The 14,897-nt window shown below is 39.5% G+C and overlaps 1 protein-coding gene across 1 annotated transcript in view; it reads right to left on the bottom strand.

Moving 5' to 3' along the window:
• Window positions 1-1,244: 1,244 nt before the first annotated feature.
• Window positions 1,245-14,897, bottom strand: part of LOC308382633 (NLR family CARD domain-containing protein 3-like) — a gene marked incomplete at both ends in the record, with an annotated part of 38,616 nt that continues 24,963 nt past the window's right edge. Inside the window, 2 exons of the mRNA XM_080861025.1 lie at window positions 1,245-3,061; window positions 3,178-3,373. Coding sequence (XP_080717151.1) covers window positions 1,245-3,061; window positions 3,178-3,373 — 2,013 coding nt within the window. The remainder of the gene's footprint in view (window positions 3,062-3,177; window positions 3,374-14,897) is intronic.

Here is a 14,897-nt window from a genome sequence, read left to right as displayed (position 1 = left end):
CAACCCATTTCGTCCGAGAGCCCCGGCCGTCAGCAAAAGAGCCAGTGGTGGCTCGCGAGCCACAGGTTCCCGACCCATGGTCTACAGTAATATTCTAATTTTCTGAGATACTAAATTTTGGGTTTTCATAAGCTGTAAGTTATAATCATCAAATTTAAAAGAAATAATCACTTGAAATATATCAGTCTGTGTGAAATGAGTCTATATAAAATACGAGTTTCACTTTTTGAATAGAATTACTGAAATAAATCTACTTTTCGATGATATTCTAATATATTGAGATGCACCTGTATATTCTCTTCGCTGAACCTTAGTTTTTTCTTCCTTGAATCTCCATGGTGGCAGTAACTTGCAGGCAATTTCTCCAGTCTTTTAACGGTGCCCTAAATAATGATTGCCCAGCGCGATTCTGGCTTGATAAATATCACGGAAAATGCGGGGAAACACTGTGCGTTAATGTGCGCCTGGTAAAGGCGCTGATTAAGCTGCGGTCGCAAATCAATGTTAGTAAATCAGGCCCTTTACAGGGCGGAGTAAGCACAGTTTGCCCAGCGCGGATGTGGTTTGACCACGGAAAATGCGCAAAAACACTGTGCGTTATGTGCGATCGCAGATTAAGCAGCGGTCGCATGTTAGTAAATCAGGCCCTAAATGTCTTACCTGAGTGTCTCCAGTGCACAGTTTGGGTTCTACAGTCCGCTACAGAGTTCTTGGACCCCAATATCTCCAATACTGTTGACACTGAGATCCACATTTTTCAGTTTTGAAGATGCTTTGCTGAGGATACATGCCAGTGCTGTACAGCTCCTTTCAGTGAGCCCACAGCTATTGAGCCTTTAGGGGAAAACAGCCACCAGTAACTATAAGCTCAATGAAAAGGACACTGCTGCTGTCTGTATATTAGTGTTGTGCTTCTAAACCAATTCAAAAATCATATTAAATATTTCTCCACATATCAGAATTCAAAATGGACAGTCAGGAGTTGTGAAAAGCTGTGGGCAACTTTCACAGGAAAACGTGATAAAAGTTTTTAATGCTGTTTCAAACGTAGTCACATTATACTCTATGCGAATAGTGAGATAATCCATCCCATCTAGTCAATCACATGTTAATTTGCATTCAAGGATTTTATAGAAATTTCAGTTGTTCTATTATTCAAATGGTCAAAATGTGCATTAAAAAGTTGGATGGAAACACAGTGTCATTAACCCCTCCCATCCTGAGAATACACACTGCCACCATACTTACTGAGCCTTCTGAGATTCCTCCACTACTGGCTGCAGCCTTAGGAAACATTCATCAGATCTGATGTACTTCTTCAAGTCAAACACATCCACATTCTGTTCTGATGTCAGCAGCACAAACACTAGAGCTGACCACTGGGCAGGTGAGATTTCAGCTCCAGAAAGAGCCCCAGCACTGAGCAAACTCTGGACCTCTTCCACTAAGGAGTGATCATTGAGTTCATTCAGACAGTGGAAGAGGTTGATGACTCTTTCTGATGAAGGAACCTCCCTGGTGTTTGCTTTAATGTAACTGATTGTTTTTTCATTGCCCATCTGAATTCGTCCTCTCTGTAGTAAGCCATGCAGGAGTGTCTGGTTAGACTCCAGAGAGAGGCCAAGAAGGAAACGGAGGAATAGGTCAAAGCGTCCATCTTCATGCTCCAAAGCTTTGTCCACTGCACTCTTCTGTAAGATGATCATGGATTCCTCCATTGAAGAAGACACATTCAATATTCTTTTCCAAAGCTTTTGGGATTTTTCAGGAGCTTGGTGTCTGGATATAATGTCTTTCCCTTCAACTGCTTTCATCAAAAACACATACAAAGCTGCAAGATACTCCTGGACACTTAAATGCACAAAGCAGAACACCTTTCCTTGATAAAGCCCTGATTCTTCTCGAAAGATTTGGGAGCAGATGCCAGAGCATACTGCTGCCTCTCTGACATCAATGCCAGACTCTTTTAGGTCTTCTTCATAGAAAATAAGATTTCCCTTCACTAACTGTTCATAAGCCAACTTCCCAAGACCAAGGATAACTTCCTGGTTCCACTGTGGATCAAGGTCATGCACATTTTCAAACTTGCTACTTCTCTGTTTGGTCTGGAAAATGAGGAAATAGGTATACATCTCTGTCAAAGTCTTTGGAATCTGCCTACCTCCTGAAGAGCCAAGAATTACCCCAAGAACAGTAGCAGCAATCCAGCAGAACACTGGTATGTGGCACATAATGTGGAGGCTCCTTGATGATTTGATGTGAGAGATGACATTGCTGGCAAGATTCTGATCACTGATCCTCTTCGTGAAGTACTCCTCCTTCTGTGGGTCATTGAACCCTTGTACCTCTGTGACCCGGTCAACACATTCAGGTGGGATTTGATTGGCTGCTGCTGGTCGAGAGGTAATCCAAAGTAAAGCAGAAGGGAGCAGGTTACCCTTGATGACATTTGTCAGGAGTACGTCCAAGGAGGTAACCTGTGTCACATCAGTCAAACTTTCATTTGTCTGAAAGTCTAGTTGGAGTCGACATTCATCCAGACCATCAAAGATGAACAACGCTTTGTACTTCCCTTGACTGGGAAAAGTGAACTGCTTTATTTCTGTGAAAAAGTGGTGGAGGAGATCCATCAAAGAGAGCTGGTCTGTTTTAATGAGGTTAAGCTCCCTAAAAAGTAGTGGAAATATGAAGTGGATATCCTGGTTTTCCCTTCCCTCTGCCCAGTCCAGGATGAACTTCTGAACTGAGAAAGTTTTACCAATGCCAGCAACTCCTTTTGTGACAACACTTCTGATTGGTTTGACCTGGTCAGGTAATGGTTTAAAGATGTCACTGCATTTGATTGATGTGTCCTGTCCAGCTGGTCTCTTGGATCTTGACTCAATCTGTCTGACTTCATGCTCTTCATTTACTTTTCCACTTCCTCCCTCTGTGATGTAGACCTCTGTGTAGATCTTTTCTAGAAGAGCAGAGCCTCCTTGCTTGGGTATACCTTCAAAAACACTCTGGTACTTGTTCTTGAGATGTCTTTTCAGCTTGGTCTGATAAACAACCAGCCCCCCTATGTAAGAAACACATAATCATGTTTTTAAGAAACCAACAATGAGGTAAAATCATGTGTATGCTTCTTTTTTGTGATGAAGCATATTGATGAAAATGAATATGAAGAAGTCTTACTTTGTTGCAGTTTGTCAGCGATATTGCTCCGCTTCATATTCCTAAGGAAGTGCAGTGCCATCTTCAGAGCCCCTTCTCTGGCTTCACTCTCATCGTCCTCTTTACTCTCAAAGTTCTCTTGGTAATCTGGACTCAGCATCCTCTTGAATCTCTTCAGCTCATTCTTCACAAAGGTGATGATCTTCTCCTCTAACACCTAAAGTTCAAATATCTGGTCACGTTTGAACGTAATTATGCCATAAATCCTAAGTACCACAACATCTACTTACATTGACTGCACTTATGTTTACCTAAACTCTTATGGGAACACTTTAGTTAAAAGGTTCCCTTAAAAGCATTCAGGAATTCATTCATAAGCACTGAGGGCCCTATCTTGCACCCAGCGCAATTGACATTGTCACCGACGCATGTATCGTTCCTATCTTGCACCTGGCGCACAGCGCGATTTTCCCTCCAGAGGCGCGCTTCGAAATGAACTTGCGTCGACATGGGCGGGGGCGGAACAGAGAAGGCGTTTCTCTGGCGCAAGCGGTATTTTGCAGTTTCAAAACAACGCTGTGCGCCGTGCGCCATTGACCAAAAAAAAGCTGGTCTAATGTCAGAGGCGCAATGTCTTAAGTCTGTAACGTGTATTCAGAACGCTATTTTAAGGGCGCATGTGCTTGCCCGCACAGTATAGGACCTATAGGCTACACTTTACTTCTGTCGTCTACACGAGAGATTTATACCAATTATTTGGCAAGCCATATATAATTACAAGGAAAATAAAGTATTTACCACATGAGGAAATCATTGTGATATCCATATCCAAGATATTTTAAAAATAGGCATACATCTAGCGTACACATTGCCCCAAATGATTCAAGTTAATTGTAATGGCAGTGTTGTACCCGATTCAGCAGATGCACCCCCTCGATATTTAGTCTTGTGAAACGCAAACAAAAAGGTGTTCTTTTGCGTTCGCTATTATCCGAGGTTGTTGGAAGAAAAACATCGGTTGTTTGTACTCTTTAGAACAGTTCTAAAGACTGTAATAACTTGTGTTCTTCTCTTCCATCTCTTTCACAAATAATCGTAGTATAGTATTTTTCCCTGCATTTGTTTAGGCGAACTGGTTTCCTTTCCGATCAAGCGAGGGTGCTGAAGTATGGGATCCCTGGCGTCCTTGGCGCTATAGACTGTACCCATATTCACAGACGTCCCCCCCCCCCGCCCCCCCCCCCCCCCCAGTGTTTTACACAACATTGCCATGAATCATGGATGTGTCAATGACATAATTGAGGATAGATTAGAGGACTTTAGAAGACGTGAGGTTGAACTGCATGTGCCGATGGGTGCAATATTATTACCACGCATACATAACCTAGTGATTCAGTGAGGGTGAACCCAAAACATCGGAAAGTATGTTTTTGTGACGTTTATTTCAAATATGTTGCCACCAAAAAACGAATGCTAGTAACTGAAAAAATACAAACAAGAAATGAAAAGTAGAACCATTTCTCCAAAAAAGCATGGGAAAATATTGCCGTTCTGGTGGCCTCACGGTCTTCCTCCCGGTAATTCCGCCATCACGATAACAAGCCGCTTTGCAATATGCGCTCCTCGCTCTTAAAGGGAATGTGAGAAGACGCTCTGATTGGTTTATTGCATATTACGCCCAAACCACACCTATGGCTAAGTAACCTCCTTTGGACCAACCCTTTGTTTTTTCCGCCGTTAAAATAGCAACTGCGCCATAGAGCCGCCCACACAGCTACTTGCGTTTGGCGCCATCCTACTTGCGTTTCTGATCGGCAAGATAGGGCCCTGAATGTTTAAATGGAAGAAATTACACTGTAACTGTAAGGGCAGGGGCGTAGCAAGCTTTTCAAAAGTGAGGGGGATGGATGTGATTTGTTTATTAGCCTACCTCCGCCAAGGAGGTTGTGTTTTCGCCCCTGTGTGTTTGTTTGTTTGTCTGATTGTTTGTCAGCAGGATTACGCAGAAACGCATGGACCGATTTCCATCAAACTTTGTGGGGAGATTGGTTAATATAATGGCAATAATTGATTAGATTTTCAGATGTCAAGGTCAAAGGTCAAGTTCACAAGGCGGAGGTTTGCATTCTCTGAATGCTCCCATTTTTGTTAACAATAGAAACGATGGATACAATGACAGAGGTGTACAACATGTATAACATACAAGATATAAAAAGCATCCCATTTAAATGAGTGATACTGACATCATTGAAAGACAGATGCTATGATGAATGCATCCATGGCCAGGATATTTATAACATGCTAGTATGCCTAATGAGTTCGCGATTCACAACTTCACCAGGCGTGAAGAAGCCTCGGAATCTGAATGTAATGCTCAAGCAAACACATTTTCAAAATAATAATAATTGAATATAAGGTCTGCCTAATATTCGTTCGAATTATAGGCTATATATATTTTTAATAGGCCTAATCGAATTTATTATAGCCTATTAACGAAGTTCGGAGTCAAAGCTATTGTCAGGGCCGGTGAGGCCAGGTAAAAGAAGTGAACTCAACAGCAGACAAAGGAACGTTAGAGGAGTATTTAATGAGGAGCAGCAGGCAACAGAAAAGTCAAAAGGGAATGCAAAAATCCAAACTACACAGCAGAGGTACAGGTAAGGTTCAGGCAAAATCCAGTCGTCAAAAACAGGCAGAGAGGTTGGTACACAGGTAGGCAAAAACACAGGCAGAGGTACAAAAGGGACTTGACTTGACTCACGTGGTATTACAAAAGAGGTTAGCAACAGATAGGCAGATGGGCAAAAGTCTCCAAAACACTAGGCAAAGAACAGAGTCCAAAAACAGGCATGGGTCGAGAACAGGCTTGGTTGATAGTCCAGTGGTAGTCTCTCCAACAAGGCTCAGGATAACGACGCGACAATCTGACACTGAATGTCAGTCCTGGTGTGCTTTTAAAGCCGTGCAAACGAGAGGAGTGGAGTCAGGTGTGGCAGAGCATTCACCAGTGATTGGGTGCCTTGCTTGTCAGTCAGGAGACAGGGCAGAGGGAAAACCTGGCACAGAGCACCTGGAACAGCACTGATACAGGTCACAGAGGGCGTGAACCAGGACGGGCCATGACAGCTATAGGCTACTGAAAAGGCAGGCTGTTGGCTACAAACACTCATTACAAACTGATGCTAATTATCTTGGAAAATTATCCAACTGCAGTCAAGTTGTCATTGCTTGTATCAAACCATTGTGAATTTGTCGTAACATTAAAACAGGAGACGACTTACTCCTTGTAGAAGACAGATGCTCAGCGCTCCAGTGGTTTCCTCAGGTGAACGAAATTTTCAGAAGATCAGTCGCGCGCAATGCCAGGATGCTTTATTTTCATTGGTTGCTGGTTAAAATCTTACCCAGATACAACAGATACGCTTTTCTGATTGGCTATTGTTTAGCCCATTTGTTTTTTTGGATTGGCTGATAAGTGGCACCGGATTCGGGGAGACGTGCTTGATTCCTGAGTTTGTTTTTCAGCGTGAGAAATACGATGTGTGGCGGGAGTGCGTGGTTAAAGACCAAAATTAGTGACTCTCACGCTCAATGTGTGACACTTTAGAGTGTGCAAAACTGTGGAAAAACTGCAGAAAAAGTGTGGGTGTTGAACCCTCTCACCGGGAAAAGTGTGGGTGTTAAAACACCCACATCCCCCACGGGTGCGACGCGCCTGTGTAAGGGGGACAATATGACAGCAAGATCTACTCATGTTATGGTTTCATCAGTACACACAGGTAATCATCACACACCTAGTGAATACTGACATATGCTTTTCATAAATGTTACCCCCAGGATGCTGCGCTCGTCTAATGAGCGTTGTTGAGCACTGCTGGCTGTGCAAGTACGACAATCCAGACTATTCTCATTCGTAGTTCCACGTTGGTGGAACAAGCTGCCTAGCAATACCAGAGCAGGGGCGTCCCTCTCTACCCTTAAGAAGCTCTTGAAGACACAACTCTTCAGAGAGCACCTCCTTTCCTATTCCTCTCCCTTTCCTCTAATGCTATCTCCTCTAACTAGTAGTTAACTCTCACTTACAGTAACTCCATTCCTGCACTTTTTTCATTTTCTTATTCAATTCAATTCAATTTGATTTGTATAACGCCATAACAATACAATTGCCTCTAGGCGCTTAACAGAGCCCAGAGCCTAGACCCCCTTAGTGCATGCACAATGGCAACAGGGGCAAGAAAAAACTCCCTGTTAGGCAGGAAGAAACCTTAAGCAGAACCACGGCACATAAGGGGGGACCCATCTGCTTGAGGTCGGCCGGGTGGAGATAGTAAAATAGTATTTATTGTTTCACTAGGTCTCTATTGCTCGAAGCTTGATTGTTCTCTCCTTTATACGTTACTTTGGATGAAAGCGTCTGCCAAATGACTAAATGTAAATGTAAATATAAATGTCATAAACACATATTTTTGCAGTGTTTATGAAGGTGATTTAAATTCCTCATTTAATTACCCTTCAACTAAAGTGTTATTGTGGTTTATAAGTATCGTTGTTATAACTAATTGATACTCAGTATGATAAATTATACAACACTGCTCTTTTGTAGTGTTGCTACAATGTTAGAAGGCTTCTGTAAAGAGCGAAGCAACTTTTTACTGGGATTGATCTATGCTATGCTGTAGCAGTAGCCATTGGGTTAAATGTGAGATAAGTCTGCTTTAACTGCTGCTTTTACTCTAGAGGTTGACTTGTAGTGGAGACATGATGTAGCACTAGCCATTGGGTTTAATGTGAGATAAGTGTGCTTTAACTGCACAACATGACTTAACCCTTCTTAAATGGAAAGGATAAGGGTAAATATGTAAATATGAGTGTACAGTAAGGGAACATTTTATATTAACATATCTATTTCATTAATGTATCCATCCACATATACATATTACATTTTTCATTTATTATCATTATTGATGAGTACGTCTGTGTTTGCTGCATATGAACTGTATTGATTATCATTATTGCTGAGTGTATGTCTGTGTTTGCTGCATATGAACTGTATTCATTATCATTATTGCTGAGTATGTCTGTGTTTGCTGCATATGAACTGTATTCATTATCATTATTGATGAGTGTATGTCTGTGTTTGCTGCAAATGAACTGTATTCATTATCATTATTGATGAGTGTATGTCTGTGTTTGCTGCATATGAACTGTATTCATTATCATTATTGATGAGTGTATGTCTGTGTTTGCTGCATATGAACTGTATTCATTATCATTATTGATGAGTATGTCTGTGTTTGCTGCATATGAACTGTATTCATTATCATTATTGATGAGTGTATGTCTGTGTTTGCTGCATATGAACTGTATTCATTATCATTATTGATGAGTATGTCTGTGTTTGCTGCATATGAACTGTATTCATTATCATTATTGATGAGTGTATGTCTGTGTTTGCTGCATATGAACTGTATTCATTATCATTATTGATGAGTATGTCTGTGTTTGCTGCATATGAACTGTATTCATTATCATTATTGATGAGTGTATGTCTGTGTTTGCTGCATATGAACTGTATTCATTATCATTATTGATGAGTATTCCTGTGTTTGCTGCATATGAACTGTATTCATTATCATTATTGATGAGTATGTCTGTGTTTGCTGCATATGAACTATATTCATTATCATTATTGATGAGTATGTCTGTGTTTGCTGCATATGAACTATATTCATTATCATTATTGATGAGTATGTCTGTGTTTGCTGCATATGAACTGTATTCATTACCATTACTACTGATGTCTGTGTTTGCTGCATATGAACTGTATTCATTATCATTATTGATGAGTATGTCTGTGTTTGCTGCATATGAACTGTATTCATTATCATTATTGATGAGTATGTCTGTGTTTGCTGCATATGAACTGTATTCATTATCATTATTGATGAGTATGTCTGTGTTTGCTGCATATGAACTGTATTCATTATCATTATTGATGAGTATGTCTGTGTTTGCTGCATATGAACTGTATTGATTATCATTATTGATGAGTGTATGTCTGTGTTTGCTGCATATGAACTGTATTCATTATCATTATTGCTGAGTGTATGTCTGTGTTTGCTGCATATGAACTGTATTCATTATCATTATTGATGAGTATGTCTGTGTTTGCTGCATATGAACTGTATTCATTATCATTATTGATTAGTGTATGTCTGTGTTTGCTGCATATGAACTGTATTCATTATCATTATTGATGAGTATGTCTGTGCTTGCTGCATATGAACTGTATTCATTATCATTACTACTGATGTCTGTGTTTGCTGCATATGAACTGTATTGATTATCATTATTGATGAGTATGTCTGTGCTTGCTGCATATGAACTGTATTCATTATCATTATTGATGAGTATGTCTGTGTTTGCTGCAGATGAACTGTATTCATTATCATTATTGATGAGTATGTCTGTGTTTGCTGCATATGAACTGTATTCATTACCATTATTGATGAGTATGTCTGTGTTTGCTGCATATGAACTGTATTCATTATCATTATTGATGAGTATGTCTGTGTTTGCTGCAGATGAACTGTATTCATTATCATTATTGATGAGTATGTCTGTGTTTGCTGCATATGAACTGTATTCATTACCATTATTGATGAGTATGTCTGTGTTTGCTGCATATGAACTGTATTCATTATCATTATTGATGAGTATGTCTGTGTTTGCTGCATATGAACTATATTCATTATCATTATTGATGAGTATGTCTGTGTTTGCTGCATATGAACTGTATTCATTATCATTATTGATGAGTATGTCTGTGTTTGCTGCATATGAACTATATTGATTATCATTATTGATGAGTATGTCTGTGTTTGCTGCAGATGAACTGTATTGATTATCATTATTGATGAGTATGTCTGTGTTTGCTGCATATGAACTGTGTTCATTATCATTATTGCTGAGTGTATGTCTGTGTTTGCTGCATATGAACTATATTCATTATCATTATTGATGAGTATGTCTGTGTTTGCTGCATATGAACTGTATTCATTATCATTATTGATGAGTGTATGTCTGTGTTTGCTGCATATGAACTGTATTCATTATCATTATTGATGAGTATGTCTGTGTTTGCTGCATATGAACTGTATTCATTATCATTATTGATGAGTGTATGTCTGTGTTTGCTGCATATGAACTGTATTCATTATCATTATTGATGAGTATGTCTGTGTTTGCTGCATATGAACTGTATTCATTATCATTATTGATGAGTATGTCTGTGCTTGCTGCATATGAACTGTATTCATTATCATTACTACTGATGTCTGTGTTTGCTGCATATGAACTGTATTGATTATCATTATTGATGAGTATGTCTGTGTTTGCTGCATATGAACTGTATTCATTATCATTATTGATGAGTATGTCTGTGTTTGCTGCATATGAACTGTATTCATTATCATTATTGATGAGTATGTCTGTGCTTGCTGCATATGAACTGTATTCATTATCATTACTACTGATGTCTGTGTTTGCTGCATATGAACTGTATTGATTATCATTATTGATGAGTATGTCTGTGTTTGCTGCATATGAACTGTATTCATTATCATTATTGATGAGTATGTCTGTGCTTGCTGCAGATGAACTGTATTCATTATCACTACTACTGATGTCTGTGTTTGCTGCATATGAACTGTATTCATTATCATTATTGATGAGTGTATGTCTGTGTTTGCTGCATATGAACTGTATTGATTATCATTATTGATGAGTATGTCTGTGCTTGCTGCATATGAACTGTATTCATTATCATTATTGATGAGTATGTCTGTGCTTGCTGCATATGAACTGTATTCATTATCATTATTGCTGAGTGTATGTCTGTGTTTGCTGCATATGAACTGTGTTCATTATCATTATTGATGAGTATGTCTGTGTTTGCTGCATATGAACTGTGTTCATTATCATTATTGATGAGTATGTCTGTGTTTGCTGCATATGAACTGTATTCATTATCATTATTGATGAGTACGTCTGCGTTTGCTGCATATGAACTGTATTCTTTCTCCCAGCATGCAATTCCCAGGGTGTCTGCAGGTTTTAACAAGTGCAATTTTAGACTTTTTTAGACCTTTTTTAGACCATCATGGGTTCAATTTAAGACCTTCACGGCGTATCAAAAAAAAGAAATAACAAAGCCAGACTGCGGCCAATTGACATTTATTGTCAATGAAACAAACATACAGCCGCGGAAAAAATTAAGAGACCACTTCAAAATTATCAGTTTCTCTGGTTTTACTATTTATTGGTATGTGTTAAAGTAAAACGTACATTTTAGTTTTATTCTATAACCTACTGGCAACATTCCTATCAAATTTCAAATAAAAATATTGTCATTTAGATCATTTATTTGCAGAAAAATGACAATTGGTCAAAATAGCATGGAAACTGATAATTTTGAAGTGGTCTCTTAATTTTTTCCGCGGCTGTATATACATCCATTATTTTACATGCTTCTAAGCTGTGCACTTTTGGTGGCAATTTCATCCTCCAGAACCTTAAGCTGGGAGAGTTTGTCTTTAGCAGCCCTCCTCAGAGCATTGGATTTTGAGAGGAGCTCTGCCATTTTGCTGCCAGCCTTGCCCATAGTGTCAGATGAGCCCAATTGTTCGCGAATGCTGGACGCAGCACTAGAACTAGTACTACCGGTAGAGCTATTATTTATGCTAGCTGCAGAACAAAACTGGGCTATACCATGTCGCGCCGCATTTGCCGAGTCCTGGTGCTTACTTGACTTTGTGTGCGATTCCAGTGCCTTAATGCCCAGGGTGACGAGTTTTAGAGTTCTTTTGCAGAGAATGCAGTAAGCCTCACTGTCGTTGGGAACGCGTTTCAACCAGTCCGAAAATTCCGGTCGCGAGAGCCAGTTATCATTGAGTTTGCATTTCCCCATCTTCTTCTGCCATTTAGTTGTCTTCTACTTCATAACTTCCCGCCTTGCTCGCACACAGGGAATCAAAATACTTGCTACTGCAAGTGACGAGAGTACATTTCCGTTTCACATCCGTAGTTTTCTTATTACGTTCCACTAACAGCAACATGTCATGTAGAACTACACGGACCATAACTGCGCCCATTACAGGAAAAGAAAAAACAGAACGTCGTGGAAAAGGACGTAAAAAAAAAATTTTTTTGGGTCGATATTTTGCATTGAAACGTAGGTCTTAAATTACTCCAACTCAATTTTAGACATATAGTGCAAAAAATCGCTATATTTTAGACTTTTTAAGGCCTAAAATGGAAAATGTGTAATTTTAGACTTTTTAAGACTTTTTAAAGGCACCCAGTGCAACTTTCGAGGCTTAAAAATAAACATTCAATTTCTAGTCTTTTTTACACGTAGTAAGTTTCAATATCTCCATACCATTACATACCGACATTCATACAGCAAACATGAGACGTCGTTGTGTGGTGAGAACTGATAGAAAATCGATAACAACAACATCGCTGCCATTTTCTTTATTTTTTTTAACCTGCAATAAATAAAGCAGGCTTCCAGTCAATGGAAAAATGGCTTCTCCCCACCGGCGATTGTTGTTGTTTACGATTTTCTATCAGTTCTCACCACACAACGACGTCTCATCTTTGCTCCTTGAATGTCGATATGTAATGGTATGGAGTTATTGAAACTTACTACGTGTAAAAAAGACTAGAAATTGAATGTTTATTTTTCATTGAATGTTTACATAAAGTTGCACTGGGTGCCTTTAAGACCCCGCGGACACCCTGAATTCCCCATCACTTCAGTTATATTCAGTATTGTCAACTCTGGGCATATTCAGTAAAGCACAGGGGGTCAAACATAATAACCTAATTGCATTTGTTTTTCCTAATGCATTTTAAGGGTTGTGAGTCAGAATGTCTCTTAAGAATATGGAGGTTTATGAGAACAAAAGTTTTTTAATTGTTTTGAATCGATCCAGTAATTGCTTCAAAAACAGCGTAAATTAGATGTCTGCTCCGGATCACGTTGTGACGTTTCTGACGTCAAACGCATCACAAAGCGAGGGAATCTGCAGAGGAAAGCCCAGGCAGATGAACAGTGGGCTGTTAAGGGACCGGTAATGTATTATTCATATTTAATAATGATATGCCATAGTCAATAATTCCATCTTATTTATATCTAGTATAAATAAGATTTTATTTGTACTTTTCTAGAATGCCAGCATTTCTTGGGTGAATTTGCTTGGGCTTGACCTGGGGGGGAAGGTGTGAGACTGCTCTCACCCTCCCCCTCCAGGTAGAGACAAAGGGACCTTCTCCCAATGGCCTATTTTGAAAAGATGGTAACACCCCTTAAAATTAGTGTATACAGCTAACTCTCTCAGAAGGAGTAGACAGATAATCTTGAGGTGAAGCTGGTGAGTGGAACTCAAGCTCTGTCTCACAATGGTAGGCCGCCATTGTTTCAAGAATAAACCTGAAACATGACTGACAAATCCACAAACTGAGTCTTCCAACATATGGTGGAAAATTAGATACCATCAGCTGATGTCTGAGTTTTTGGTCTTTATGTTTCTAGTTTATTGTAGAATGAACTTAAAATAGGGTTTATCATCCAAAAACTTTCGCAACTGATTTAAACATGGAGAAATATTGTTGTTTTGTATGCCTTATTGTGCTATGATTTAACTGGTCTGGCCCACTTCAGATCAGAGTGGGCAGTATGTTGTTATCCAAACCTGGAATATGTGTTTGAGGTCTTCCTGTTGAGACTTGGTAAACGGGTCACTGACAGCATCTGGGTCCCATTCCTGCATCTGGCCTCTGTGTATAAAGCATTGAGTGGATAACAGCATTAAAGCCTGAAAGTGGGATACATTAGGTGCACAACAAGCCCCATGTTAATTCAGTGCTGCTGTGTACGGTGCCTTGTTTAAAAAGCAAAATTAAATCAAATTTAGTTGTAGTCAAATTAGTCTCTCAACATTCTTTGTGCTGATTTATTTAACCCTAGGATTCATAATGTTCTATGGAGTCTGATTCATTTAACCCTAGAATACATAATGTTTTATGGAGTCTGATGAGACATTTGCAGTGAAATGTGGTGTGACAGATAGTGCTTCAAATATGGTGAGGGCAATACAAAGGGTTCAACAGGTGCATGGCTCAGTTCTCGCGTTTGGTTTTCACAGGTGCGTTGAAAGAAAACCAAGGTGTAAAGACAAAGCAAAAATGGATTGCACGATCACTGCTTGTGTCCATCATTAAAACAAGGTTACTAGTGAGACTCCACAAAGTGAATGGGAAGCTAGGGATTACAGTAAATGCTTTGGTGCATAATGTTTCCAACGAGTGATATTTCATATTCCATCATTGAAACTATCATGTTGAATATATTACACAAATTGATGTGTCATTTATGTGACAATGAGTCAGCAATTCTGGCAAAATGTCTCGTGAATGATTTATGGCTCTGTACAAACCCCTGTGTTTGATTGACATTCATTGTGTTCTTACACTGGAGCTTTTGTGAACGCAGACACAGAACGGACAACTACAAGACCGTGCAAAGCAATTTTCTGAATTTGACAAAAGGTGTATTAGATAAGAGTCATGGTGTCACACCAGAGCGTGATCCTGTGACCTACTGTCACTCACACACTCACTCCCTTCACTGAGAGTACTGATGACCAGCACCTGTCACTCACACACTCACACACTCA

Source organism: Sprattus sprattus (genome assembly GCF_963457725.1).
Source record: "Sprattus sprattus genome assembly, contig: scaffold_53, whole genome shotgun sequence".
Taxonomy (NCBI): Eukaryota; Metazoa; Chordata; class Actinopteri; order Clupeiformes; family Clupeidae; genus Sprattus; species Sprattus sprattus.
Note: the sequence above shows the minus strand (reverse complement) of the source record. Positions and strands in the feature narration are given on the sequence as shown.